Source organism: Anopheles maculipalpis, chromosome 2RL, assembly GCF_943734695.1.
Source record: "Anopheles maculipalpis chromosome 2RL, idAnoMacuDA_375_x, whole genome shotgun sequence".
Lineage (NCBI taxonomy): Eukaryota > Metazoa > Arthropoda > Insecta > Diptera > Culicidae > Anopheles > Anopheles maculipalpis.
The window spans coordinates 76,536,336-76,562,535 of NC_064871.1; the positions used below are offsets into that span (position 1 = coordinate 76,536,336).

The 26,200-nt window shown below is 40.5% G+C and overlaps 6 protein-coding genes across 6 annotated transcripts; 1 reads left to right on the forward strand and 5 right to left on the reverse strand.

The window, feature by feature from the left end:
- Window positions 1-783: 783 nt before the first annotated feature.
- Window positions 784-2,101, reverse strand: LOC126567493 (zinc finger imprinted 3-like). The gene is made up of 3 exons (XM_050223712.1): window positions 1,906-2,101; window positions 1,018-1,842; window positions 784-948 (listed from the first exon to the last, which is right to left on the reverse strand). Exons 1-3 carry the CDS (start codon window positions 2,041-2,043, stop codon window positions 784-786), a joined length of 1,128 nt encoding a protein of 375 aa, XP_050079669.1. The 5' UTR covers window positions 2,044-2,101.
- A 238-nt stretch (window positions 2,102-2,339) lies between these two features.
- LOC126567494 (zinc finger protein 501-like) lies at window positions 2,340-3,895 on the reverse strand. The gene is made up of 4 exons (XM_050223713.1): window positions 3,758-3,895; window positions 2,870-3,688; window positions 2,655-2,803; window positions 2,340-2,565 (listed from the first exon to the last, which is right to left on the reverse strand). Exons 1-4 carry the CDS (start codon window positions 3,893-3,895, stop codon window positions 2,340-2,342), a joined length of 1,332 nt encoding a protein of 443 aa, XP_050079670.1.
- Window positions 3,896-4,189: 294 nt separating this feature from the next.
- On the reverse strand, window positions 4,190-5,696 carry LOC126567495 (zinc finger protein 135-like). Its single transcript, XM_050223714.1, has 4 exons — window positions 5,559-5,696; window positions 4,735-5,493; window positions 4,511-4,662; window positions 4,190-4,430 (listed from the first exon to the last, which is right to left on the reverse strand). The coding sequence occupies exons 1-4, from the start codon at window positions 5,694-5,696 to the stop codon at window positions 4,190-4,192; spliced, it is 1,290 nt and encodes a 429-aa protein (XP_050079671.1).
- Window positions 5,697-6,125: 429 nt separating this feature from the next.
- On the reverse strand, window positions 6,126-7,419 carry LOC126567496 (zinc finger protein 816-like). The gene is made up of 4 exons (XM_050223715.1): window positions 7,306-7,419; window positions 6,664-7,230; window positions 6,436-6,593; window positions 6,126-6,342 (listed from the first exon to the last, which is right to left on the reverse strand). Exons 1-4 carry the CDS (start codon window positions 7,417-7,419, stop codon window positions 6,126-6,128), a joined length of 1,056 nt encoding a protein of 351 aa, XP_050079672.1.
- Window positions 7,420-7,728: 309 nt separating this feature from the next.
- LOC126567497 (zinc finger protein 41-like) lies at window positions 7,729-9,089 on the reverse strand. Its single transcript, XM_050223716.1, has 4 exons — window positions 9,063-9,089; window positions 8,272-9,000; window positions 8,036-8,187; window positions 7,729-7,960 (listed from the first exon to the last, which is right to left on the reverse strand). The coding sequence occupies exons 1-4, from the start codon at window positions 9,087-9,089 to the stop codon at window positions 7,729-7,731; spliced, it is 1,140 nt and encodes a 379-aa protein (XP_050079673.1).
- A 1,204-nt stretch (window positions 9,090-10,293) lies between these two features.
- Window positions 10,294-13,337, forward strand: LOC126567498 (CCR4-NOT transcription complex subunit 7). The gene is made up of 3 exons (XM_050223717.1): window positions 10,294-10,319; window positions 11,304-12,098; window positions 13,047-13,337. Exons 2-3 carry the CDS (start codon window positions 11,307-11,309, stop codon window positions 13,335-13,337), a joined length of 1,083 nt encoding a protein of 360 aa, XP_050079674.1. The 5' UTR covers window positions 10,294-10,319; window positions 11,304-11,306.
- Window positions 13,338-26,200: the final 12,863 nt, after the last annotated feature.

The following is a 26,200-nucleotide window of genomic DNA, read 5'->3' on the forward strand; positions in this document are numbered from 1 at the left end:
AACTGGTAGTGAGCTTTTTTGAGTGATAATGATAAGCGATCTTAAACATATCCAATCATCCTTAAACTAATACAAAGTATTCACTTGTCATTGGGACGCCGAAAAAGTTGAAAATTATGTTTTAGTCCTGACTAAGGTCTCAGCTAACTGATGCGTTCAATTTGTAATATTTGCATGGTTTAAGACAAATGCAATTCATTGATGTACAGTGCCCCCATAAAATAAGCCCCCATGCGCTATTAAACATAAGGCAAAAATGAGATCAACGAATATTCTTAGTTTTTTTTTTGTAAAATTTACATTTTGGACATTTTAGGAACACGTTCTTGTCATTGGATGAATCATGAAATATTCAAATAAGTATGCAAATAAAAAGTTAGATTTTTTGGGCCAATAAATTTTCAAACGTATTTCAGGATTTGAATTATTGTGCAATCATTGAAGAACTATTGGACAAAAACAAAGATGCTATACATAGCTCAGTTTCCGATGATCACTTTACCAAAGTTCGGTAAAGTTATACCTAGCAGAAGTAACAAAATCAGCTTTTTGAAAAACGGACATAAAAGTGATCTTATTTTATTGTCCGTCACTGTATGTATCGTAGTATCATTTTAATTGCAAAAAGAAGAAAATTCAAGTTTTTGTTCACGCTTATGTAATCCATCTCATAATTTAAAAAAAAAACTCAAGATTGTTTGCTATTCTATACGGCTTTGCAGTTGAATTATCGTTAGAATATTTCAAACGAAAACCAGAGATTGAAGGAATCGACAATACCTGTTATTGAGAGTCCTTGGTTTCTAGGCGCGCAAGTGAACTGCCTCGTTTTGTTGGCCTGGCTAAATTATGAACTCTTTTACAATGATCGCTCAGGCCGCAAGGTTTGTCAAAGATTTTCCCGCATACTTTGCATTCAAAAGTTTTACCTTCGGATTGATGACCAAGCTGCAAGTAGGAAAAATGTTATTTTTACCTCTATATTGCTTATTGGTGTGTTTTGCTGTTAATTCTTACCATATGATATCGGTAGGTTTTGTGGTGTATGAATCCTTTGCCGCATATATTGCATGTTTTGCCAACCTTTTTGAAATGTACCGTATCGATGTGTGATTTCAGATTTGTTTTACCTTTCATTTTCACTGGACAGTGTGGACATGGGAAGAAAGTCGCTGGGAAATGATTTCGCACATGACTATTTATGTCACAGACCATAATTCCACAAACATCACAGAGCGCCTTGGGATATATTCGTTTTCCTACTTTGTACGATTTGACAAAATAATTTTTACTGATTTTAAGTGGAGAAAAATCATACGTTTTTTTCTCCTTAACAAGTCGCTGCTCTTTCGGAGGATCTTTCTTAAACGTGTAGTTTTTTCTTTGCTTTTTCGTCGTCACAGAGCTTTCGCCGTCGTCGCTATCGGAATAGCATGATTCGCCAGGTAGGATATAGTTAGCGCTGTACATTTCATCCTCATCATTGAACATCCGCTTCGATGGCTGAGGGCTGTTATAGCTGCGAATGGTATCGATGCAACTGACTTCTTCCTGCAGCATATCTTTCTCATACGATAAACTATCTTCTAGCCCTATAGATTCCTCGTGCAATATGTCTTCAATGCTATTCAAATCCGTCCCATCATCATCACTATCCAAGCATATTACGGTCTCAGTGTCTTCAGGATTTGTGCATTCTGCACTGGCGACCAGCATCATAAGCAATTCTTCGAAATGAATTTGATTGTTGATGCAATTTGTTCGGTATTCAATCGACTTTTTCAGCGTGCTTGTACACTCCATGCATATCGCATATAGCGTACAGTCATCATCGGTGTTTATCTGTAAAATGTTGGAAACATTTTATAACCTAGCACGCTTGGTACGGTACATAGGTGACCTTACCCGTATCCCGGTATATCGTTCTATCTCGTCAGGCGTGAGTGTGGAATCCAATGCCTTCATGATGGGCTGCAGATACTGTTTGTTCTCGGACAAACAAAACCGACAAACGTTCAATAATTCTTCTAAAAGATTCGCCATTGCTAGCGAGTTTACGCGCTGGGCGCTTTGGATTGTTTGTTTACAATTGAAATGCGTTTGACAGTGGTCGCTGACAGTAAGCGACGAGCGAAAAGACGCACACAGCGGAAGGTGCTGAATGGCGATGTTTTCCAGGGAGTCATCAAGACATAACAAACATGTTGCAAATTATTGTTTTTTTAATTCGTAATGACGGCGTATTCTTTATTGCAAAGCATGATAATATTGTTAAATTCTCGTATTAATTCCCCATTTAGAATATTCTCGTTTTAAGATTTTATTATAATTAAACATCCTTATTCGCCACCGTCATTGTCACTTGTGTGCACTTTTCGAAGGTGCATGTTAAGAAGTGATTTATAGCGATATGACTTATCGCAGATAGTGCATTTGAAAAGTACGCCTTTGTGTGTCAGTTCATGGTTACGTCTCGCTCTTGGGCTTTTGAAACGTTTTGGGCACTCCCTGCAAGCGTACGGTTTATCTGAAGAATGCACTCGTTGATGCACTTCCAGTGATTTTCTGTAATGACATAACATGACACAACAAACAACAGCAATTATAAATCAGAGGAAATAACGATACGAGCAAAAACTATCACGATTACCTACTTCATTTTAAAACACATGCTACACGTCACACACTTATAAAGCTGCGACCCATGTGCGCGTTCAAAATGGGTGCGCAAACCACTTGGATGGGAAAAGGTCTTGGAACAAACTTTGCACTCCTGCATTTTTCCTATTCCGTGATGAGCTCGCTACAAGTAGAAAAAAAAAACATCGTTATTATCGAATCAGGATAATTGACCGCTACCATCCATTACCATGTGTGATAAGTACGTATTTTTGTGGCTAAACCCTTTACCACATAGTTCACAGGTTTTGATTATAATTTTTAAATGCACGGCATTAATGTGGCGCATTAGGTTTGCTTTATGCGTCATTCTAACGGGACAATGCGGACAGGCATGTTTGGTTTCCTTCGTGTGAGTAGGGATGTGGGATGGGATGTGAACCACCATTTTACCGCATATATCGCAAAGCGCTTTTTTATGCTCGTTCATCGAAAGTGCGAACAAATTAATTCCTTCTTTCGTCGTGAAACAGATTCTCTGTTTTGGTGGTGCAGCAAATTTTGCACGCTTACCATTTCTGTTATTGGATGTGCTAGGCGAACTGCTCTCTTCATCTGATTCGCACTCGTCTGTCTCGGAATCTGTCGATGTCTCGCCTGGTTCGATGTAATTGGCAGAGTAAAACTTTTCAACGGTTTGCACGAAATCTTCCTTGTTGGTGGTATTTGACATTGGTTGAGTATTAGCGGGGCGTACTGCCGCTGTTGACGGTGTATCGATTACTGGTTCTTTAGGCTCAACGATGCCCTTCTTCTCCTTCTTTTTTAGATTAGAGGGATTTTCAAATACTTTTTTACTCATCTGCCCTTCCTTCACCTCTAAGGGATCTTGACCGTCACACTCGTTTAACATGTTTGAAGCTGGTGTACATGCTTTGTCTTCCAGTCGGCACAGTTTCCGCAGATAGACATCATTCCTCGTACAAGCGCTGAGGAACGCGATCGACTCTTGCAATCGGTATGTGCAGTATACGCACACAGCTTGCTGAACGCGGTCGTGCAATTCGATCTGCAAAAGGGCGAAACTTGTGATTATTGTTGCGTTAAGGACAAACTTATGCTATGGGATGGAACTCACGGTAACACCAGTGAATCGCTCAACATTTTCGACGGTCAGATAAGAATCTAGTATCGTTGCTATAGGAGCGAGCAGGTCTTCTTCCTGGCTCAAACAAAATCGGCAAATATTCCACATTTCTTGCACTTTTTGCGACATGATTAAGCTCGGAAGCAGTACGTGAGTAGTACTGCAGGAGGAGTTCAATTGTAAACAAAGCAACAATACCGATGATTTTTTTTATAACTACGGAATTGTTGCGTTTATGCAAGGGTGTTCAAATCTACGACTATTATTAAAAAAAAGGTACAATATCGAATTTATAATTTTATTTTTATAGAATGCGTTTTAAATTACGAACTTTCTCCACACACACATCTATACGAATATGACTTTGAAAGGACTAATAATACACACAATGCAAGGGGTTTACGGTGGAAATACTCTCCACGTCTAAACGGTATAGTAGTCATCGTTTTGGGGCACCAACTCTGGGTGTGTTTTTTTCAGATGCATGCTGAGCAAGGATTTGTAACGATAGGACTTATTGCATGCTTCGCAGGAAAACATAATACCGCTGTGTGTGAGTTGATGCGTATTACGAGCGTACCCACTTTTGAACCGTTTTGGACATTGGTTGCACGCGTACGGTTGGTCGTTCGAATGCACTCTGGCGTGTGTCCGCAGCGACCTGCTGTGTTGAGACAAAAAATGGGTTAAACTTTCTCATTACAAAATTACCCACATACAACTTTACATTGCAATACAATTTACCTAGTCTTAAACCGTTTCTCACAAAGCGTACAACCGTACTTGCTTTCAAGATTATGTACGCGCTTAATGTGTTCCCGAACGCCGCTATGGTGATTGAATTGCTTCAAGCAAATTTTACACTCAAACTTTTCTCCGATATTATGTATGGAACGCTAACAAAAAAAAAAGGGACGTTTAGAAAGGAGAATATGTGGAGTGAGTATGAAAAATTGCTGTGTACGTACCATATGCGACATGCAGGTATTACGGTTTGTGAACCCTTTACCACATATTTCACACGTTTTGATGATGGTCTTCTTATGCACAGCTTCGATGTGGCGCAGGAGATTGGAACTGTCCGTCATTTGCACGGGACAGTGTGGGCATGCGAATCTCGCTTGTTTCGTATGGCTCAGAAGGTGCCGTCGGTAATTAGTGGTCAGCTGGCCACAAATTTCACACAGCCGCTTTGTGACACACTGCCATTCGAGCTGGTCATTGGCAGGGTTTTGTTCTGAACCATTGTTCGCTACGGCTTGGCTCGCTGTGTCACAAGTAGTTGATCTTTTTTTACGACCGCTTGTGCCAGCCTTTGCTGAACGTACAGATAGTCGCGGAAGGGCTTCTTTTTCAATATATTCCTCATTGGTTGAACTTTCGACGCCCTCGAACGCTTCCGCTTTGCAGGAATCGGACAGCACCTTGTCGGCACCGATGGGAATTGAAGATAGTACCCATTCATCCTTCAAACTGATAACATCTGTATCGCTAATTTCGCCATCGTTGTCGTTGCCAGTTTCTATATCATTTTCACGTTGTTTTGCTTCCTGCGGGTAATGTGGTTGTTTAGAACATTCCAGCCTTGCGTTTGCAATGAATGCTGCGAAAAGTTGACTATAGAGTCGATCATTGCGCAAGCACGAGTTTCGAAAGGCGGCAGACTTCCGTAACACATTTTTACAATCAACGCATATCGCGTACGAAACGTTGTCTTCAACTGGAATCTAGCAACAGAAAAAACGGCATCGTTTAGTTTGATGCACTGACGGTCGGTCGGTATGAAACAAACCTGTACACCGGTGAACCTCACGAGATCTTCGTTTGTTAGCGAAGGGCTAAATATAGTCCGAGCTGGAACTAGGAATTCCTTTTCTTCGGTTAAACAAAGTCTGCAAATATCGCGAATATCGCGTAGCGTGTTTACCATTTTTTTGTAGGATTGGTTTTGTTTAATAACAATCATTGACGCTACCTGTCAAACACAGGGTGACTCACACATGACAAAGCATATGGCAATTCCTTTTCAAATTTAAGTCCTGTAGTTTCGTTTTTCATTTCGAGAAACCTCCAAAAATAAGGAACTTAAGTAATGCATGAGTGCGGCCCGGTGGTGTAGGCGACAGCGGCGCTGGTCTTTAAACTGCCGGACCGGTTCAAATCCCATTCGGACCGGACAGTCCATCCGTAGTGAGGACTGACTATCCAACTACGTGGTATCGGGAAGTCTAGTAAGCCATTTCGATGGCAGCCGGCCGGCGATGGCCTTAGAGAGGTCGTTAAACCAAGAAGAAGCAATGCATTCAGCGTACTGGAAGAAATTCGAACGACAATGTGACTAGTCTGTTGGTCTGAAACATTAGTCTGTTTCGACGGGATGATCTTTTCTCATGTGCTGGCTGAGCAGCGATTTGTAGCGATATTTCTTTTCGCAAACTGTGCACGGGAAAACGGCACCGGTGTGTGTGATTTCATGCGTGATTTTGGCATACGAACTTTTAAATTGTTTCGGACACACACCGCACGCATATGGCCGATCGGAAGAGTGCACTCTTCCATGTCGCTTAAGTGCAAGCCTGTAAAACATTGACGCGTGAGCGACGGATATCATAATTAGAACGATGTTTTTGGAAGGATTCCAAAGATTTGCAAAAGCGTGGGAACCTTACCTATCGTCGAATCGCTTGCTACATATCGAGCACGGAAATCGCTTCTCGCTCGCATACGTATGAACCTGCGCCATATGATGTCTGTATCCGCCTGGATGTTTATATGTTTTATCACACAATTTACAATCGTACGTATTTCCGGTTCCGTGTTGGGAGCGCTGGGCAAATAAAAAGAACTTTTTTAGATAGCATACTACCATAGTAGAACTGACGAACGATCTTACGCACCATATGGCATTCGAGGGAATTTTTGTGGGTGAATCCCTTGTTGCATATTTCGCAAAACACTATTGCTTTTTTCAAGTGCACCGCTTCTATGTGACGCTTTAGATTCGAACTGTCCGTTAGCTGCATGGAACAATGCGGACAAGAGTAGATATTGTTCTTCGTATGGCTGTTCATGTGGCGCGCTAAATAATTGACCGTTTTACCACATAAAACGCATAGCTGTTGTTTCCTCTTCAGCATTTTCCTTTTAGCTTTTGTTTTCGGCTTACACTGTGATTCGCTATCATTATCCGTACTCGGTTCCGAGGTGGACATTTCCTTCTGTTCGGTTTTAATTTCCTTTTGTAATTGTTCGATCGTTTCGTCCTTATTGTTTTCTCCAGCACCTACGAGGATATTCGGTTCAGTTTCGTTTGCGCTCTCGACCGTGGATTGAATCTTTGAACGAAGGAGCTTCTTAAACCTCACATCATTGCTTAAGCAGAAGTGACGAAACCCAACTGATTTGTGCAAAGTACCTTTGCAATTCAAACATATTGCGCTCGGATACGTTCCAGCAACATTTATCTGTTTCAGGGCGAAGATAGATGAAGTCAGTCATTAGAATCGTGACTAATTATTAGGGAAACGACACCAACCTACCCGAATGCCAGTGAACTGCTCTATGGTTTCAATGGTAAGCGAAGAATCAATGATATCGGCTGCATTAACTAACGATAGTTTATCTTCACATAAACAAAGCCGGCAAATATCCATCCTGTGGTGTTATAAGGCAGCAAAAATGTTGGAGAACGTTCCGAAATCTGTTGAATGCTAAATGCTTGACTTAGTTTATGTTTACCTCAATGAGAAACATTGACAGTTCTCAGAATCATCAAACAAATCAATTTGACGGTTCCCCACTACACAAGGTGGACAAAATTAATAACAGAAAAGCAATAATCTCTTGAAGTATTTTTTTTCCTCACCTTATTTTAAACAACTTACTTACGACTCATCTTTTGATACTGTTGGAATTATCTTTGTGCTTTTATTCGATCATTCATACTTCGAACTTCGATGGCACTAGTCTTTGCTACTAGTTTCAACTCTCTCCGGATGATTTTTCCTAACGTGCAAGTTCAGGAGAGACTTGTACTGATACGCTTTATCACAACTTGTGCACTTAAAAACGACCCCGACATGCGTTAGTTCGTGTGTTCTTTTTGCGCTGGCACCTTTAAACTGTTTTGGGCATAAGCTGCATGCATACCGTCGCTCATTGGAGTGTACATTTTTATGCAGATTCAATGCTTGCCTGCGGATGTGGGAAACGCATTGAATTTGTAAAACGAGTTAATATACGAATGCATTTGCTAGCATATCGACTCACCTATCCTTGAATGGTTTATCACATACGGAACATACAAAGTTCCGTTCGTTGTTATGTGCTTGGGATATGTGCTTTTTATAGCCACTTGGTTGTTTGAATGTTTTCAAGCATATTTGGCACTGATATGTTTCTCCAATTCCATGCCGAGATCGCTGAGAGTATAATGAAAAGGAAGAAAAAGTGAATAAACGTTAATATTCTTCTAAAAAAAATCCAAATCTGTTCCCATGCCATACCATGTGTGCCTTGTATGAATTGATGTGAGTAAATTCCCTTCCACACGGTTCACACGATTTTACCACCTTCTTCATGTGGATTGCCTGTATGTGACGGGCGAGATTCGATTGATTTTTCATTTCCGTCGAACAATGTGGACAAGCGTAAGTGGCTGTTTCCTTTGCGTGGGTACGTACATGGTACCACCGATTTTTAACCAATTTGCCACAAATCACGCACAGTTGCAGTTTGCGATGGGTTGAGGGCTTATCTGCTCCGACAGGTATTTTTTGAGAATGTTCTGGCATAACCTTGGTATATGAATGCATGCACGTGCTATTCGTATAGTCAATATTGTCGTTCGATGGATCACTGTTTACTGTAAGCTGGACCGGAAGATCTTCTTGTTTACAATCGGTTAACGTTTCCTCAAATAGTACTTCTTCAATACATTCAGATTCGTTTTCTGAAACTAGCATATCATGGGTGGTTTGAATGACATTGCTATCGTCTACAAGTTCTTCGTGTGGCAGCATAATTTCAACTTCAAATAGATTCGTTTCGTATCGTTCGGGTGGAACTTCATTCTCATCACTCTTATCGTTCGAAGGCACTGTGTAGGTAGCATACGATTGTTGAAATAGGATATCATTGCTTAAACAGGTACAGCGGAACTCAAACCAATCGGTAAGGAGATTTTTACAGTCCAGACATATTGTGCACGGGATATCTTTGGCCGTGTTGTTTAGCTGCAAAATGAAAAGTTCCTTTGAGCTTTGAATACGACAAGGAGAAACTTCATTATACCAACCTGAATGCCGGTGAATAGCTCTATCATTTCAATTGTAAGTGAAGCATTCAGTATCTCCGCTGCAGCCACCAACTGTTTCGGCTCTTGACTCAAACAAAATCGACATATTTTTGGAATTTTACTCAGAGTGAGCATTTTGGTTTAGCTTCGAGATTGCTGGTTGAGCATTTTGTAAACATTTCCAAACGTCATAGCGATGCAGTAGCGACTATACGTCGGATGTTTACAATGTCGGATCGGATCGGATGTATAAAACAAAATAAGTTTAAAACGTATGGTGGTTGCTGGTGTTATTACAGCTCATATTGCAGTTTTGGAGTTATTCAATCTTTCTATTCAAATTTAAGCTTCAAATCCCCAAATGGAACGTTAATTGATCGCGGGAAAGTTTTGTACTATCCTACCCCTCGTGACGTTTACGCATATTGTCATTCTCGGCATTTTTGCTGGTTGTTTCTCTGCAACCAAAGCTATCGCGTTTCGGTGCGTGAAAATAACTTAAAACAATCTGTAGGACGATTTTCACATCGTTTTAGTTAAAATAAACATAAATTGCGTTGCCGTGGTGCGTTATTCTTTTTCGGGAAGGAGTGTCAGATAAATGAAAGCACAAGCGGTATCCCTGTAGAGCGCCAAGCAGTATGACACACGAACGACGGGACACCGCGCTATATTGATGTAGAAGAGAAACCAGTCACCATTAGCATCGAGCAAAGGGTCGTAAAGAATGGCGAATGGATACTAATGCAAGTAGAGTAAGCTGTCGCGTTGTGAAACTGTAATAAGTCCATTGAAAAATGCTTCGGAATGCTTTTAATTTTTCTTGTTTGTTGGTTTTCTTTATTTTGCAGCTATATCGGAACAAAACAGATCTTCGACCACCGAAGCAGCAAAGGACCCGTATCCGTACTGTTTCACAAGCAGCAATATCCGTCCCGGTCCCCCGGCGCAAAAATTATTAGTCGCAAATCTGTGTTTTGGTGTTGCGTGTGTATGTCTGTGTGCCGTCTGTGTTTGGTTCGGTACAACGTGTAGTACTATTTCTACCCTAATGCAAGACCTGGCAGAGTTTACATGCACAGTCGAAAGAGCAGAAAAAAGGTGGAAGAAGGAAAATTAAAATAGGAAGTGATATACTGGCGACAAAACATCGGTACTGGAAGGAAGGATCTGGATTTTGGATAAATAAAGCACTTCAGCAAACAACTACCATCTGCCGGTGAAGCCAGCTCTACTTGAGCTGAGGGACTCATAAAGGTAAGCCATAGATCTCGATGGTTCCTTAGCAACTCCCTACCACTTTAAACTTCGTTTCAATTACCACAAAAACATCCTTATTTCTATAACCACCTTCCCATCTGCCGATCATGCATAGAATCTCTTCTAATACAAGCTCCCGTTACAAAAAAAAATCGCTACTCAGCTGCAAATTAAAACTATTTTTCATCAATCAAAAAAGGGAGACATTACATTACATATGCAAAAAATTAATATAGTATGATCAGTATGAGATATTTGAACGCATATCCTAATTCCTCTATGTAATTCAAGAAAAGCCTTAAACAAGGAATATTTACAGGTGATTTAAAGAAAATAAATAAGATTTATAACATAAAGATTGTTGAATTTAAAATAAAAACACTGTTCCGTGGGCAGTTGCTTATCGTAGATGCAAAGAAGATTACAGCTTTGGAAGTGAAAAATGAAAAGAAGTAGATATTTTTAAATATTCAAGTAAATTCTATTAGATCTATGGCAAATATTCTCATGTTTCTTGAAAATTTCATTCAAATACGACGAGCAGATCGAAATATACAAGCTTTATAATGCGACAAATACAAATTCCCATACAAAATGTATGATCAACCCTGGTAGGTGGTTATTGAAGATAAAGGTATAATTTGAAAATTAAATTTAAATTATAATAAAAAAATATAAAATTCTGGATTTTTGCTAAAGTGTAGAAAACAAATTTGTTCAACGCTTTCCAAAAGTTTCACGCTGATGGCTCCATTATATTAACTGTTATTGCAAAATAACAATTTCAAAACAAACACGGGTAGATGGTCATTGAAAAAATGGTTAAAAGTTATGCAATCCTACCTATCCTTACCTGTCAGATCTAGTACCCTGTGTTCGTGCTGATGCAAAAAAAAAAAAATAGTTTCTGTCGGCTCTTAAATACTTTTGTAATCTAAATTAGAATTCTTGCTTCTGCTTTCCGGTATTGCTTCCACGTAGGCAATGCCATCAGCGGTTAGTGGCGGCGGAGGTCACGGCGGCGGTGGTGGTGGAGGTGGTGGAGGCAACATGAATCCGCAGACAAACGAAGAGTGTGGCATACGGGACGTGTGGCGCCACAATCTCGACGAGGAGTTTCGCACTATACGGCTGATCGTGCAAAAGTATCACTATGTAGCGATGGACACGGAGTTCCCGGGTGTGGTCGCACGACCTGTCGGTGAGTTCCGCTCATCAGCCGACTACCAGTACCAGAGCTTGCGGTGCAACGTGGATCTGCTGCGCATCATACAGCTTGGTTTGACGTTTATGGACGATGATGGCCGCACGCCGGCCGGCTTTTCCACGTGGCAGTTTAACTTCAAGTTCAACCTGAACGAGGATATGTACGCACAGGATTCGATCGATTTGCTGCTGAACTCAGGCATACAGTTTAAAAAGCACGAGGAAGACGGTATCGATCCGTTGGACTTTGCCGAACTGCTCATGACGTCCGGTATCGTGCTGATGGACAATATCAAGTGGCTGAGTTTTCACTCCGGTTACGACTTTGCCTACCTGCTGAAGTTGCTGACCGATCAGAATTTACCGGCCGAGGAAGGTGACTTTTTCGAACTGCTGCGAATCTACTTCCCAAGCATCTACGACGTGAAGTATCTGATGAAGTCCTGCAAAAATCTCAAGGGTGGCTTGCAGGAGGTTGCGGACCAGCTGGAGTTACGGCGGGTCGGTCCACAGCATCAGGCTGGGTCGGATTCGCTGCTTACCGGGATGGCGTTCTTCAAGATGCGAGAGGTACATTCCAATGATTGCTTCGCGACCAATAATCTCAGCGGCTCGGCAAATGAGGGCGAGTTGCTAGAACATCGCTTGAAGAGTAGTCCGAACCGGAGCCGCAATAGTAGCGGTATTGGTAGTTTCGAGTGTGCCTGTGCCGAACGGTACGAGCGATGCCTGCGCCAGTCGCTGAATCATATCGATACCCGGTTGAAAAGTCACCGGAAACCGGAACAGTAGGGAAGAGATTAGGAAACAGAGAGAAAGAGAGTGAGTGAGGGAGAGAGAGACAGATTCGTAATGAGGAGAGAGAGAGAAAGAGAGAGAGAGAGAGAGAGAGAGAGAGTAAAAATCCCGCACACTGACCTCTTTTGTACGCTTCTTGGTCAAAAGCGGATGCATCATGTTCGGTGGAGAGAGAGATAGAGAGAGAAACAGAGACTGTCGCGTAACAAAATGGCTGTGAAGTCTTAAAAAAAATAGCTGGTTGAGCTGTGCTCCCAGTAGATCCTTGCGCACCAAAGATCCCCGAACATAAAAAACGGGCCCCGTTCAATGAGCGTCGGTAACAAGAAAATGCGGGCATTGACTAAGGCAACGGCCCCTTTTGGGGCGGGTCCCAAAGGTTCCCTGGATGAGGAAGATTTTTGTTCGGTTTAGTTAAAATTTCAGTTCATTAGCTTGTTTTCTGTACAGCGATCACCGGAGTCGTGTTTACGGTATGCTTATGCAATTTTGTTGAAATTATCGAACTTTGGAATAGAACTTACAGCTGCTATCAAGCTGCACTTAAAAAGCACAAATGCAAAACCCGGTGTTTTCTCAATCGCGAGTGTAAAATCAGCAATAATTTGGCCCTGTTTTTTCCATATTCACTTTGCCTTTTTTCTTCTCTTCTTTCTTCTTTGTCCCCGTTGGTCGATGTCACGGACCTGCACGTGCTACACAACACCCTGCTAATCGTAGATGTTCTTTGAGGACAATATTGACAATGCCAAGTATTGTGGTCATCTGTACGGGCTAGGGACATCCTTCGTCGCGAATGGCAACAATACAACGACTGGCGGTGCTGGCGGTGGAAGCGTCGGTGGGGCCGGTGGTGGTGGTACTGGCGGTAGTGGCGCTACTACTGGCACTGGCGGTACTGGTGGTGTTACCTCGTCCGGAACCGGTGGCAACACGGGCAACAGCAACACGACCGGTGGGAACAGCGCCAACAGCAACAGCAACAACAACAACAGCAATAGTACGAATTAATTTCTATCCATCCTCCTTCCCTCGGTACTCCCCACGGGTCACGGTCGTTCGCTTTCGGGTGGATTTGTGACCGTGCGATCGTTTAGTTGTCGTCCGTTAAAGACACTACTACAGTTGCTTGTGTGAACACAGGAGGTTTAGTACGAACTATTTCTTGCAGGTAAACCGGAGCGGTAGAACCCCAGCGGACAGATAGACCACACTGCTAATAACACCAGCAGCGACGACCGCGACGACACGAGTCCGAAGAGCAGGCAGCAGCAACATCAGCACCAGCATCGTTTCCTTTCTTCGCGTTCTTGTATAGGTACGCTACCCTAAGTGGTTGGTTCTCGGGATTTGCGGAAAATTGGCCGATCCAGCATCTTGGCACCATTCAGCAGAGCCCGGTCACAACATGGAATCAAATGTAGGGGAACATAGTGTATTGGCTTGCAACCACGTGTAAAGAAAAAAAACAAAGAGTGTGTTTGTGTGTGCGTGTTGCAGCCTAACGATAAGATCTAAAAAAGTTTATAACAATGACCCACGTAAAGTGATTATTTGTAAGAGCCGAAATTAAGCAGATGTAATAAAACGAAACAAAATGTAAAACACAAACATTAATGCGTGTGTGCGTAGGGTCAACATCAATACAAGGTGGGTCGTCCGATATCATTCTCATGATGTCACCAATCCATCGGAGTATGGCGAATCTTACTCGCTCGGAAGGCTCATGATTTGTTGTGGATCATTTATGTGCCCTTTAATGACATGTTTTCCTCTCAAATGCGGTTGAGAGGAGACAATCACTATTTTTCTATAGTGATTACCTAGTGGTTATGGCGTCATCTATTTGCTTTAAGGTTCCGGCTCTACACAAAAGTGTGTAAGTTGTTGATTAACAGGTGGGTAGTAAGTTATAGTTGTCATGTACAGAGAGCGGCTCAAAAGATGAATTAAATTTTTAGTCAGTTTTCACTAAGCTTGAGAACACACATGTATGAATTTAATAGCTGTCAGTCGATTCAGAGACTTTCTTGAAACCTTAATACTACAAAAAGGACGATTTTTTTTGACGATAAATGGCTATGAACAAAACAACTGGAAACAAGCTACTTCTTGTTCGCATACATGACATGAATACTGGCTGGAAACAAATTGAAGTTTCATTTCTTTCAAAGTTATCGCTGAAACAGAGGCCTATTTTGAGGCTTATAATCAACTATATAATATAATTATATAACGTCATTCACCCAGTCTTCAAAATTTCAGGCGTGCCATTTCAGTCTTTAATGCCGCCTGTAAGACTCTTTCTCAGATCTTGTTCTGCAGACCTGCCCCCCTTGCTATAAGTTTCGTTGGCAGCTATCAAGCGGGGTTTGTTGGTCCCTCACCGATGAAGTCTTCACTCTTCGGCAGATCCTCCAGAAGTGCCGAGAGCGCCAGATCTCTACGCACCACCTGTTTATCGACTTCAAGGCGGCCTACGATACCATAGATCGAGCGTCGCATCCTCCGGACCATTTTTGACAGTGTGTTCTAGCATCGAGTGTGGAGGAGAAGGATGAACCACGAGCTTGTTGAGCTATCCGAACATCCTAACAGTAGCAAAGACCGGCAGGATACAGAATATCTAAGTACCAACACCAACAGAAAAAGGAATCAAGAAAGGATTGAAGCGAGGCACAATCACCGAGACAAGAGATAGAAGACAAAATCTTAATATCATCAGGGTACATCAATATTTTGTGAGTAAGTAGAAGAGTGATATTAGTAACGAAGAGCAGGATTAATCGCATTCTCGGATGGATCATGCGTCCAATATCGCGAGATTCGGATTGAATAAAAAACAACTTTTTTTTTACATTTTGTAGTCATGATAAGACAGAGCTTGCGGTTAAATTCTCAAGTACCACTGGAGTGCCTCAGTCTTGACCAATCTGCACAAGGATGTGCTGTCTGTTGGGCAAGATTTTACTCTGCATGACGTTCTGCATGTGATAGAACCGGAGTTAAGTGGAAACGCCAGTAAATTTTGTTTTATGTAAAAAACACACTAAAAAATATTCTAAAATTTGAAATTAATTGGCACAATTGCAGTTGCCGTTTGATGTGACCTGAAAATGGTGTCATCTGTTCGTTGGTTAGTTTTGGTTTTGTCGCTAATTGGCATGCACCTGGTACTACTTGCACTAATGCAATGACCGCAAACGTACAGCCTTCTACCACTCAATCCCAAAAGCTAACCAATATCATCCGCACCACTCTATCATTAGAATCATCCAATTAGCAGACAACTTCATCTGTACGGTTGGACGGTTGTGTTTGGTTGTTTTGTGTGTGTTTTTTCAGGCCCAGTGCTGTGGTGCTATAATTAAAAACAATGCTTGTAACAATTCGAGTTACAGCATTGAACAGGAGTTGTTTGAACTTTCTGTCCCACACACACACACACACTCTGTTAATGGTTTTCCCTTGTTGTACTTGTTCCGGCGGGTAGGCTCCATTCCATTAGACTACGCGACAACGCATCAAATACACTTAATCATGATTCGATTTGCCAAACGCGGCGAAACAGTCATCGTACGGCGAGCTTGTGCTGTTGGTTGGTTGAGTGCTGCGTCAAACATATTTAAGCTAATGGGTGTTACGACGCAAGGTTGCGTGATTTGGCGGGAAATGTCGTTTTTGCCAAATGTCGGCCAACAAAAGGCTTTAAAAAAAGGGGGCGAAGATCGTTGGACGAAAGGAAACAATTGGTACAATGGTGAACGAACGGTGAAGCCGTTTCGGTCTTTATTGGTAAAACAATTAAGCGAAAGGTGTGTTCAATTGTGCTGAGTTGTGATAATTAGTGCCATTTGTTATCGATCTCAGAGCCGGGTGCACGGGTGGTTCGTTTGTTAATTGGTACACACACGAAAAGGAGAATTATCCGTTTTTCGTCGGCGATAATTAAGAAGGGAAAATTAAATACAAAATTACAGGCAAATGTAAAACAAAACACGTTAATGAGAATGAAGTGTGAACTGATCGTGTTAGAGATAATGTCATTCGTTTGGTTTTATGTTTTTTTAAAATATTTAATTACTCGACCTAGCGGCTTGGTGTTCTATCCCTTCAACTGTTTATCATCTTTTTTATAATGTTTGTTATAAGCAGAAAAAAATATTACAGCGATATTAATTAAATCAAAATAGTCGCAAATCTCTAACATTTATTTATTTTATGATTTTTATCCTTGAATAAAGAGTTGAAATAGAAGGCACATCCTGACGAAGGACCTTTTTATAACCTAATTCTACCTTTACAACATCTTTTTACTGGGGTTAAATCCCTATCTACAACAACACAACAGTATCGTATCTTTTCCCCCCTAAGCCTAAGCCAAACCCTGGTCTGTAGCAAGGTACGTTTAACTTAAACAGTTAATACATAATTTTTAAATACAATCAACATTACTCTTACACGTGTAACAAGTTCAATGGCGGATCTTCCTACGCTCAGTCTGCGAGCGCTTGGCGAATGAAATAAATTCTATCTACAAAAGCATATCTCATTTTTCTTTCAATACTGTTGTGAATTTGTTTGTAAGCCTTTGTGAGGATCTCTTTCAGGTTCGGGAAAATTTCGCCTTTGCCTTCCCTACGGATTTTGATCTCAAATTCCAGTAGTGCTTCCTAACTCCGTCGGAAGAATTAGGGAAAATCATCACCGGCTAACTCAGTCCGCAGATATATGCTTCTCCTGCATTGTCCAGGAAAAAAGGACGGTTTGTCCGACTTAAGCATAACTAATGGCGTTCGTCATCCCTAGGCCTAGGCGCAGATACACGGATCCCCTGGTCGATAAAAAAACCCTATCCGTCTGATCCAAGTAGTTCTGCCGACGTAACATGGAGCTGTGCGAGAATTAGGAATGGGTTATCTGTCCACTAATGGCAGATATTTGCATCCGGTTTGTTCCCGTTTCTGTGTTACCGTAGTGCTATTGCGTTTATAAAATTAACAGTTTGTTTAGTTGTAACAGCCTTGAACCACAATGACTCCTGATGAAGATAGCAATGGAAAATTTTGACCTTTTTCCATTCATCTATTGGACATGTTCCTTAAACTTAGCTACAACAACAGCTTTGTTCCCTATCATTGCTGGTACTCCATCCATCGTCAAGCTTACTGCACACGCTCTATCAACTTCCATTTTGTTGAATGTTATATACTCTTCGCTGAATATAGTTTCAGCAGTTGCAGTGTCTATAAGAGGAATTAATTGCACAAATTCTTCAGTAATATCAAGGGACGCATTAACGCCACGAATGAAATCGTCCAGTGGCGTGGTCAGTAGCTTTACTCTCGTCAGTAGCAACTGAGAGCGCAATAAATTTTTTCACTTTGTTAATTAATTGTTCGTCTATATTTCTTGCTAAATCAGGATTCAGTTGTGCTACTCCTTGCTAATATTTGCTTTTTAATTGGACAAAGCGCAGCAATTTATATCTGTACTAGATGGAATAGTAACGGATTGTTAATGCTTAAAAAGAGCTAACAATAAAGGCCCATCCAACAGTTAAAAAAGGGTGGCAACATGTTTTTTTTATATAGTCTTTATTTAATCAATTTAAACGCTACTCAATCGATTTTCAGTTTTATCATTTCTTATCTATCTCGTTTCGCGAAATCTTTTCCCACGATGAAAGATGTTTTTCTCCATCTACCATACGCCTTTTCCATCATGTAAATGTGCTGAACATGCACAACATAGCGCTGAAGTAATACCTGCCATACCGCCATAGAAATGCAAATCAATCAGAAGTGATGAAGAATGTGCACGATCGTAATTGAGTTTTTCCGGGCACCCACAAACGTTTGGGTTAAAATTTGCTTCGTTAGCACATCTTTGAACCGTATACTTGGCTTGCGAATAATCATCCATGGGGATGTAGATTCTTCGAAACGTATTATTTATATTATCAACGAAAAATCAATGAATTCTGGGGGGAAGGGTGGAAGAAAAACCGAAGCATTCGGCATCCGATTGACTGTTTAATGTAAGACAAAGACTACAAAAAGAATATCAAAACACAATTGCGATACTGTTGGTGATTATTTCAGTGGGAAAATGGTGTGAAATTAGTAATCCTTTCATCTTTCGTTTCTCGGTTGTAATTTGTGATGCTGTGGGATTTAAGATGTTCCAGTAGGGTATAACACTTTTGACAGTGGAAAAGTAAATAGAAAAAAATCATGCAATCATTATAATTTTAGTTAATTAAAAGGTTGAACAGAGTTTTATCCAACGGTTTTGTATGTTTTTTATTTATTTTTTTTTATCATAAAAAAAGCATAGAAACGGAGTTGCGCGCTAGGATGCTAGCGGCCAACTAGGGTCATTCTACAGCCTGAGGGAACATTTTACCAAAAACAAAAATTGCTGTCGCGACGGTCGAAGCTGGGACTGTATCGTACCTTTATAGTCCTAGTACTCACATACGCCATTGAGAAATGGCGGCCCTGTCCAAAACAGACGAAGCCCTCTTAGCCGCGTTCGAGAGGAAGATGCTCAGAAGGATCGTTGGCCCCGTATATATGGAAGGCCAATGGAGGAGCCGCTACCACGACAAGCTGTACGAACTGTATCTCACCGTCGTGCAGCGAATTAGGCTCGCCAGGTTCCGAAGGGCTGGCCATGGTTTACGCATGGCACCGGATGGCCCAGCTCAGAAAGTCCTTTTTGGCCGTCCACTCAGACAGAGGAGGCGTGGTAGCGTTTGTAGCGCCTGATAAGTAAGTAAGTAAAGACAATTCGGGGGGCGGCCCGCTCCTGAAGGCGACATCGGCGCCAGTCTTCAAACGGCAGGGCCGGGGTTCGAATACCATCCGTACCGTCCCCCCGTAGTGAGGACTGACTAACCTCACTTCGTGGTATTCATACGTTAAAGCAATACAGCCGTACAGGCCGTTCTTACGAAAATGAAGTAATGAAAATACGTAATTAGAAAGTTAACAAATTAGAAAAAATAGTTAACAATGAAAAACATAGAAACACAGTAGTAAAATCAGCATTTTGAGTGCGATATTGCAAGTGTGATATAAGAATCAAGGAACATACAAATCTTTTGTATGTTCTAAAGTATCTAAAGCAAGCAAAAAATAAACATAGAACATAGAACATAGAACAATATGAACATAGAACAAGTTTTTTTTAGATATTTATGAAACAAGTCAACCACCAAACTAAGACAAAATTCAACAATGAAGCATAGTTGTGTTTATTAAATATCAAAAAGTTATCAGAAAAAAAGTTTCCTTTCAATTTTGACACAATTGCCTGCAATTGCACTTTAAACAGTTTCCCGTATAGTTCCTGTTGAGGTAAATCTTCCATGGACCAACTTTAAAACCATTCCGTTGGTTGCAACTTTCAACTCAGCTCGGCTGAACCCTTTGGCTAAAGGTTGACCACGTTCGAGCAGTTATCGTAATTCATTGCAATTTATGAACTTTAAAGCAGGTGACAAAACCGATAGGTACCTTTGCCGGAAGTTGTCCCATGCCCTAGTTATCGGGGTTTTTCCTGCCTTTTCCACCCTACCCGCTCCACACAACGTTGCGGGGGAAAAATGCATAAATTATACAGTGCAAATGCAGTGCAGTGGGTTTTCGTTTTTTTTTTGCAGTCAAGATGTTTCAAAGCTTTGAAGAAAATCGTTCAAAAGAACTGGTTGTGAAGAAGATGGCGCGATTGCTTGTAGCAGAAGCTTGGCTATCATTCGACTTGTGTTAAGAGAAAAAGAAAGATAGTCATGAACTTTATATTAAACAAAAAGAAGCAAAGGATAGATGCACCAGACACACTAGGGCAGTAGAAGAGAACTTAATGAAGCTTAAACGATGCCCATTAACCGTCTCGCTTGGCGATAATAATGATGATGATGATGTTAATTTACAAGCAAACAATTTTAAAGCTTATTTTCTCTACTCGGAAAGCAGCAAAACTGGGTCGAGCAAACTAGTTAAAAATATTTGGGTCTTTTCCACTCATTGTTGCTGCAGCTATAAATATTGAAAGACTGCCCGATGTTACACTGTCACGTAACCGCAAAAGACGCTGTTAGCCATTTTCTGTGTGGCTGTGGTTGCCGACAAAAGTATTCGTCGGGTGGTGTACAGCCAGTGTCCTTTCGTAGAAGATGAAGCAACTTCTGCTACAACCAACCGCAATCGGTATCGGAAGAGTTGAGTTGAGTGAATTTTATTTACTTGCTTTCATGCAGCTCGTTAGTAGGAACCACTCACCGGACGACAATTTGATTACATTTTATTCGATAAATAATTAACCAAAGTTTGTGGGGATTGAAATTTGAAGTTGGAAACAAACCAGAAAGAAGGAATGAGACGGTTGAAAGTGAGATGAATAAAATTAACTGCTAACAAGCGGTGATTGTTTGTCACGCTGATACAATGATGTTGGATTTTGCAGTAACTTTCTTAGTTTTAATTAGTTTCATTGAACAATATTTAAATTACATCTCGATCGCGGTGATGAGATGTTATCTTATGGTGTCAGAGAGAGTCATGTACTTGACCGGGGTGCTTAATGGTGCTAAAGGAGATAGTGGCGATGGTCTTCACACGACAGGGTTCAAATTGCATCCGGAACTTTCCCCCGTAGTGTGGACTTGACTATCAAGATATCTGGTACTAAGCAAATTCTTCTTCTTGGTTTTTATCGTTCTGCTAAAGTCATGCCGGCCATCGAATGGTTTAGTAGACTTGTTGATACAACGTAGTCTGATAGTCAGTTCTCTCTATAGCAAGGCGGTCTGGCTGGGATATGAAACCCGGTCCTGTCGTCTGAAGACCGTCGTTTATACCACCTCCCGAAGGTACTAAGCAAGTCTAGTAAGCTAATCGATGGTAGGTCGTTATGCCAAGAATAAGATATTCTTCACTGTTCTGCATCCTTGGAGACAAAAGTGGCGAATAGATATGTTCCCTTAGACTAAGATTTATTTACTTGGTTATTGTTGTTATTTGGAATAACCCATCAACATAACTTATTTTTAACTTAACGTTTATTTTTCATCAGTCCATCTGTAATATGGTTTTATGCTGATCTTTTGAGTACCAACTGTTACAGAGAAGATCCTCAATACAACATTAGGAACACATTGTACAAAATCGCAGTCACCGTTCCTTCCAAGTTCCACACTGCAACGAACCTTGTGAATGCTTATGTTTCTCGTAGAATTTCATTTTGATAATGACCATGAAGAAGGTTGAAATCAGCTAGAATGGTATCGATTTCGCCCTAATAGGTGGGTTGACAACTCAAGTTTATCACTCAAGAAAGCTGTCTTTAAAAGCAAGTACAGCAATATGACAACTTTTCGAAACCATTTTCCTTGTACGATGTAAATGTTCAGTCTCAAAATTGACATCTGTTCTGGTGATTTCGTTCCAGCAAGCATTATCTTGAGACATTTTTAACAGTTAAAAATCGGGTCGATTTAAACAGGAACAGAATAAATTCTTTTTCATCCACATTTTATAGTATACAAAATTCCGAGCCAAAAAAAAACTGTAGCTCATTAAGGTTACAACTCTTTTGAAGGATAAAGCTAAAGGAAAAACACCTACGTGAAAAGACACAGGCTTATCGTCCCAGCTGTTAAAAGTTTGTGTTGATTCTTACGGTAGGATTAGGCAAACTTTGTTCCGTACTAAGTAGGAATGATTAATTGGCTATGGGTAATTAGATTAGCTGAGTAATTAGCTGGGGCAATACTGTGTTGTGAGAGGCGACAATGTCCCCGGGTTTCACACGGCAGGCCCGTGCATCAAATCCCATTCGAGTCTTCTTCTCCCGAAGTGAGGACTAACTGTCTAGCTAATTGGTAATAAGTTTATTAATGTTACCAATAAGTTTAGTATGCCACAAGAGAGTTTCATTCGGTTAGGATAAAGTTTTATTTTATTTATTTACAATTGATTATGACGGTCCAGTGCCGTATTGTCAGGATAAAGTTTTATAAGGACAATTTTTCTTCTTGCCTAATGTCCGTAAGGGTAACTACTGATCAACCAATTTTGTAGTGGTTTGTTTTCATTTAAAAATTTTTATAATGCAAGAAAGCAATTTAGAATACTCTTCCGCTCACACTAAAATCGTGAAATGATGAATATTACGTTGTGAATTTTTTATTGTAGCGTGCAGATAATGGCGGTCTCGTATGGACCGAATGTTTTCTTTCCTCGTGTTTGTGTACTCTTCGTAACACGAAAACGTTCTCTATCTCTCTCTCGCACTCTCCATTCCCATCAACTCCAAGACAGAAATGACTTTTTCCTTCCCGTATCATCAATGGACCCGAGTGGCCCATTTCGATGATCGTTTCGGCATTTTAGGCTGCGTCACGTTGTTTACCAACCGATAGACTAATCACAATTTAAATGGTTTTTTTGGGATGTCCCGCAACGTTCTTCGCAACGATCTGCTGCTTTGAGAGCCCGACCGAACGCACGACTTTCCTATTTGCTGGGTGGACGCATTGTCCCGCCCGCGTATGCTGTTGCCGAAGACATTAAAGTCAAAATGTCGTTACATTTCGTTTTTTTGTTGTGCCTCTCCCCGAAGACCATTGTGGTAGGAATGAAAACGAAAGCTGTCTACGTTGGCGATTTACGATAAAGTTGTCTTCATTTACACTCTTCTTTAGTACCATTTTCGTGTGTATGGATAGTATCGCTCGAGGTGTTTTTTGGGGTTTCGGTGCTTTCGGGTGAAGGACGGGAGAGACCGGCATGTGGTGAAGTGGAGTGGCGAGACAGGAACGAGAAATACAGCTTGTCGATACGAAGCCATTCAATCGATTACCTACTACCAGGCGCCTCCATCGGTGCCCATCGTCTCGTGCGATGTGTTTTTGAAATGGGTTATTCTCTGGAAATGTTCTCGATAGCACGTATCTTGTAAGCATAAAGCTTGAGTTGAAAGAGTAAGATTTTAGTCTTTTTTTTTAAGAGAATATCATTCTGGAGAGCTGTTTTTGATGTTCTTTGGAATTTAATTTGTCGGCCATAAATTAGTTTCTTTTTTATTTAATACCAAGCCCTGTCGCGTGAAGACCGGCGCTGTAATCATCTCGGCCAACGGACAATCCCTTGATTTCAAGCTTTTAAATTTTTTTTCCCTTTTCTATATGGTAAAATGTATAGTTATAAGTGATATAAGATTTTGATTTCAATTTGTATCATCAGCCCTTAGTTACGCTTTGCATCAATAACCATCAGCAAGATCTAGTCGAAACCTGTATGATAGTAGCTTAAAGTAATTCTTGAGCATTAGGTATATTGTTTGAGTCTTAATATTATTTAATTTATGATAAATTATGACGCTACAAGGCCGTATTGTCAACACCGCCTGGGATGACTAAGTTATATGAGCATAATGATTAGGCAATTCCTCCTTGTTCGTGGCCTTATCCCGGGCATACTCGGTTGGTGAGTTTTTATGTTACTGTATTGAAATCTATCATTAAGAACATGTTTCCAGTTTACCGAATAAAAATCATTTAAGTGGCTCAAAACAGGTTTGGAACCTGAAAAGAGTTATATGCTTTTTATCTGATTCAGAAGCTGCTTAATTAATAATTAACCGTCTTATTATTACAATTATACGTTGTATCGTATATTAAAATTATTCCCTGTCATGTTTTAATGTAGCTCAACAAAACAAATATTTAAGTAACAAGTAATTTTTGAGTAATATTCAACAATTTTGGATCCATGCATTAGAAAAACATATCGGTATAAATAACTAACTTCTAATAATACATAAATATTACTCTAAAAAATTGTTAAAAATGGCTAGGAATACTGTGCAAAAAACCTATCCTTTTATGATAATACTTCTACTGCTTTTCCATGTTGCCCTTATAACTTTAAAAGCAAATCCTGCATTCAGTTATACGGCTTCGGAACGCACATCTTTAAATCACCTTTTCCTCGATTTCTTCAACCCATCCATTAACGAAATCCGATTAACCAACTCAGCAGCAGCACGATACCTTTACATCTCGCAACAATCGAGAAGATTTTCCTGGAAAAGCCAGCTTTTCTTAAACATTTACACTGAAACCGTACATCGGTATGGCGACCGTCCGCACCGCCTACCACGAAGAGGTTGTACAAATATTTGAACAGCTCTGCCGACGGTGACCGGACGCGTCGAGATGGTCTTGAGGTTTCTACCGTTCTCAACCCGACCGAAAGTGTCGAAAATCTCGTGGGAAAACTTTCACTTTCAAGGAAAATCGGTTCGTCTTTTGTTAGACGTACTGTTGGTGCTTTGGAGACGGAAACGTTGCTCGTTTTGTGCTATTGTGAGTATCCTTTTCGGTTAGTTCGTTTCACCCCGCCCGGACAATCTCGCGCTCTGTGTTGGGATAAAATTTCCTGATCTCCGGCTCCAAATTGTGACATACACATCGAAGCGCAGGTGAAAGCGATTCTAATAAACTTCCGATGAAGCTTTTAGCTTTTTCGTGCGTCAGCTCGGTGGCAAGCAGCCACCATTATATACCACCAATTTGCCCACAACGAAAACCATTCTTCTTCCAGTCGGTATTGATTTCCTATCGACCTTTAGTGTGCTACTGCGTGAAAGGATGTTTTGATTGGTTTTTGGGAAGCGCTTCTCAGCTTTAAAGCAACATTAAAGTGTTACATCGCACTGCCACGCGGCCATTGTAATCTTACGTTTATGCGGCACCGTCTGGTATATCAACCGGGGTTGGAAATCTGGCACGGTGTGCCTTTGGCACAGATGATGAAGCTTTTGAATATTTATGATCACATTACACGATAACGCAGGTTTGCGATTTCTGGAGGATGCCTTGATGGATTGCCGAGTTTGAGATTTGTAGGGCCAGATTTTTTGTTACCGGTCGTCGACGGTCGGCGATGGTGATTGATTTTTAGCATCGGGAAAAGTGCTTTTCCCCGTGTGGTTGGTGGAAGCTGTTTGGCCATGCAAGAATTTTCGTTACGCGCCGGCACGTACGAAAGCTGTAAGTCTCGGTGTAACGATGCGCTGCAAATATGTTTCGATATGATAGTATTACCGATCGCTTTGTGGTAATTTTATGGAAATAAATATTTGATGGTGAGAATAAAAAAATTGTTAATAGTGATCATAACTAGGAGACTAAAAATGGAAAAATAAAAAGAGAAAATGGAGATTTTACGTGAGATCTCCATCTAAAGAATAAAGTGAAACGTAAGACATATATTTGTATTTCTTTTAACATTTATAATTGTAAATAAATAATCAAAAACTAAAAAAGACTCAATTAAAAACAGGAAATAATAATGACAAATTAATAAAGCACTTTTATAATGGTAAAATTTTGTATTTGTTGATTAACAAAAATATGTAATAGTTTTTACAAAACTATCAAAAGTCATTAAAATACATTTAAAATATGGAACTTATCGCAAACTAAATAACAATACCTGCAAATCAGAAGGCACCTCAATGGCTTCCCGTAATACAACTGTTAAGCAAAAAAAATCTTAATTAACAAATAAATTGTTAAAAGTAGTATTTGCTAAGTGCATTTTCTACTTAGCGAGTGATGGATAGTTCCTCAAACCCGGTCTAAAAACTTATTCCTGCGATAGATAAATTAATCGTGTAGTTTGCTCTAAAAATTTAGAAATTAGTAAATTAGTAAACCAAATTAGTAAATTAGGAAAAAAAACGAAGATATGTATGACTCTCGATGGTCTATTTACCAAATTGATTACGACTTCTTTTTTTCCTTATGTGATCTTGTTGTACATTTCTATCAAAAGTGAAATGTATACGAAATATCTCAA

Bases quoted from the DNA above. Each gene is read 5' to 3' on its own strand.
- LOC126567495 (XM_050223714.1), bottom strand. From the start codon at position 5,696: ATGGTAAACACGCTACGCGATATTCGCGATATTTGCAGACTTTGTTTA. The intron at 5,494-5,558 runs GTTTGTTTCATA...TTCTGTTGCTAG, and splicing joins TGAGGTTCACCGGTGTACAG to ATTCCAGTTGAAGACAACGT. The intron at 4,431-4,510 runs GTAAATTGTATT...GTCTCAACACAG, and splicing joins GAGAAACGGTTTAAGACTAG to CAGGTCGCTGCGGACACACG.
- LOC126567496 (XM_050223715.1), bottom strand. From the start codon at position 7,419: ATGGATATTTGCCGGCTTTGTTTATGTGAAGATAAACTATCGTTAGTT. The intron at 6,594-6,663 runs GTGCGTAAGATC...TTATTTGCCCAG, and splicing joins ATTCCCTCGAATGCCATATG to CGCTCCCAACACGGAACCGG. The intron at 6,343-6,435 runs GTAAGGTTCCCA...AATGTTTTACAG, and splicing joins AGCAAGCGATTCGACGATAG to GCTTGCACTTAAGCGACATG.
- LOC126567498 (XM_050223717.1), top strand. From the start codon at position 11,307: ATGCCATCAGCGGTTAGTGGCGGCGGAGGTCACGGCGGCGGTGGTGGT. The intron at 12,099-13,046 runs GTACATTCCAAT...TGCTAATCGTAG, and splicing joins CGTTCTTCAAGATGCGAGAG to ATGTTCTTTGAGGACAATAT.
- LOC126567494 (XM_050223713.1), bottom strand. From the start codon at position 3,895: ATGTCGCAAAAAGTGCAAGAAATGTGGAATATTTGCCGATTTTGTTTG. The intron at 3,689-3,757 runs GTGAGTTCCATC...GCCCTTTTGCAG, and splicing joins AGCGATTCACTGGTGTTACC to ATCGAATTGCACGACCGCGT. The intron at 2,804-2,869 runs GTAATGGATGGT...TTCTACTTGTAG, and splicing joins ATACGTACTTATCACACATG to CGAGCTCATCACGGAATAGG.
- LOC126567497 (XM_050223716.1), bottom strand. From the start codon at position 9,089: ATGATAGAGCTATTCACCGGCATTCAG. The intron at 8,188-8,271 runs GTATGGCATGGG...TTATACTCTCAG, and splicing joins ATTCATACAAGGCACACATG to CGATCTCGGCATGGAATTGG. The intron at 7,961-8,035 runs GTGAGTCGATAT...CCACATCCGCAG, and splicing joins GATAAACCATTCAAGGATAG to GCAAGCATTGAATCTGCATA.
- LOC126567493 (XM_050223712.1), bottom strand. From the start codon at position 2,043: ATGGCGAATCTTTTAGAAGAATTATTGAACGTTTGTCGGTTTTGTTTG. The intron at 1,843-1,905 runs GTAAGGTCACCT...AACATTTTACAG, and splicing joins AACGATATACCGGGATACGG to ATAAACACCGATGATGACTG. The intron at 949-1,017 runs GTAAGAATTAAC...TCCTACTTGCAG, and splicing joins AAACCTACCGATATCATATG to CTTGGTCATCAATCCGAAGG.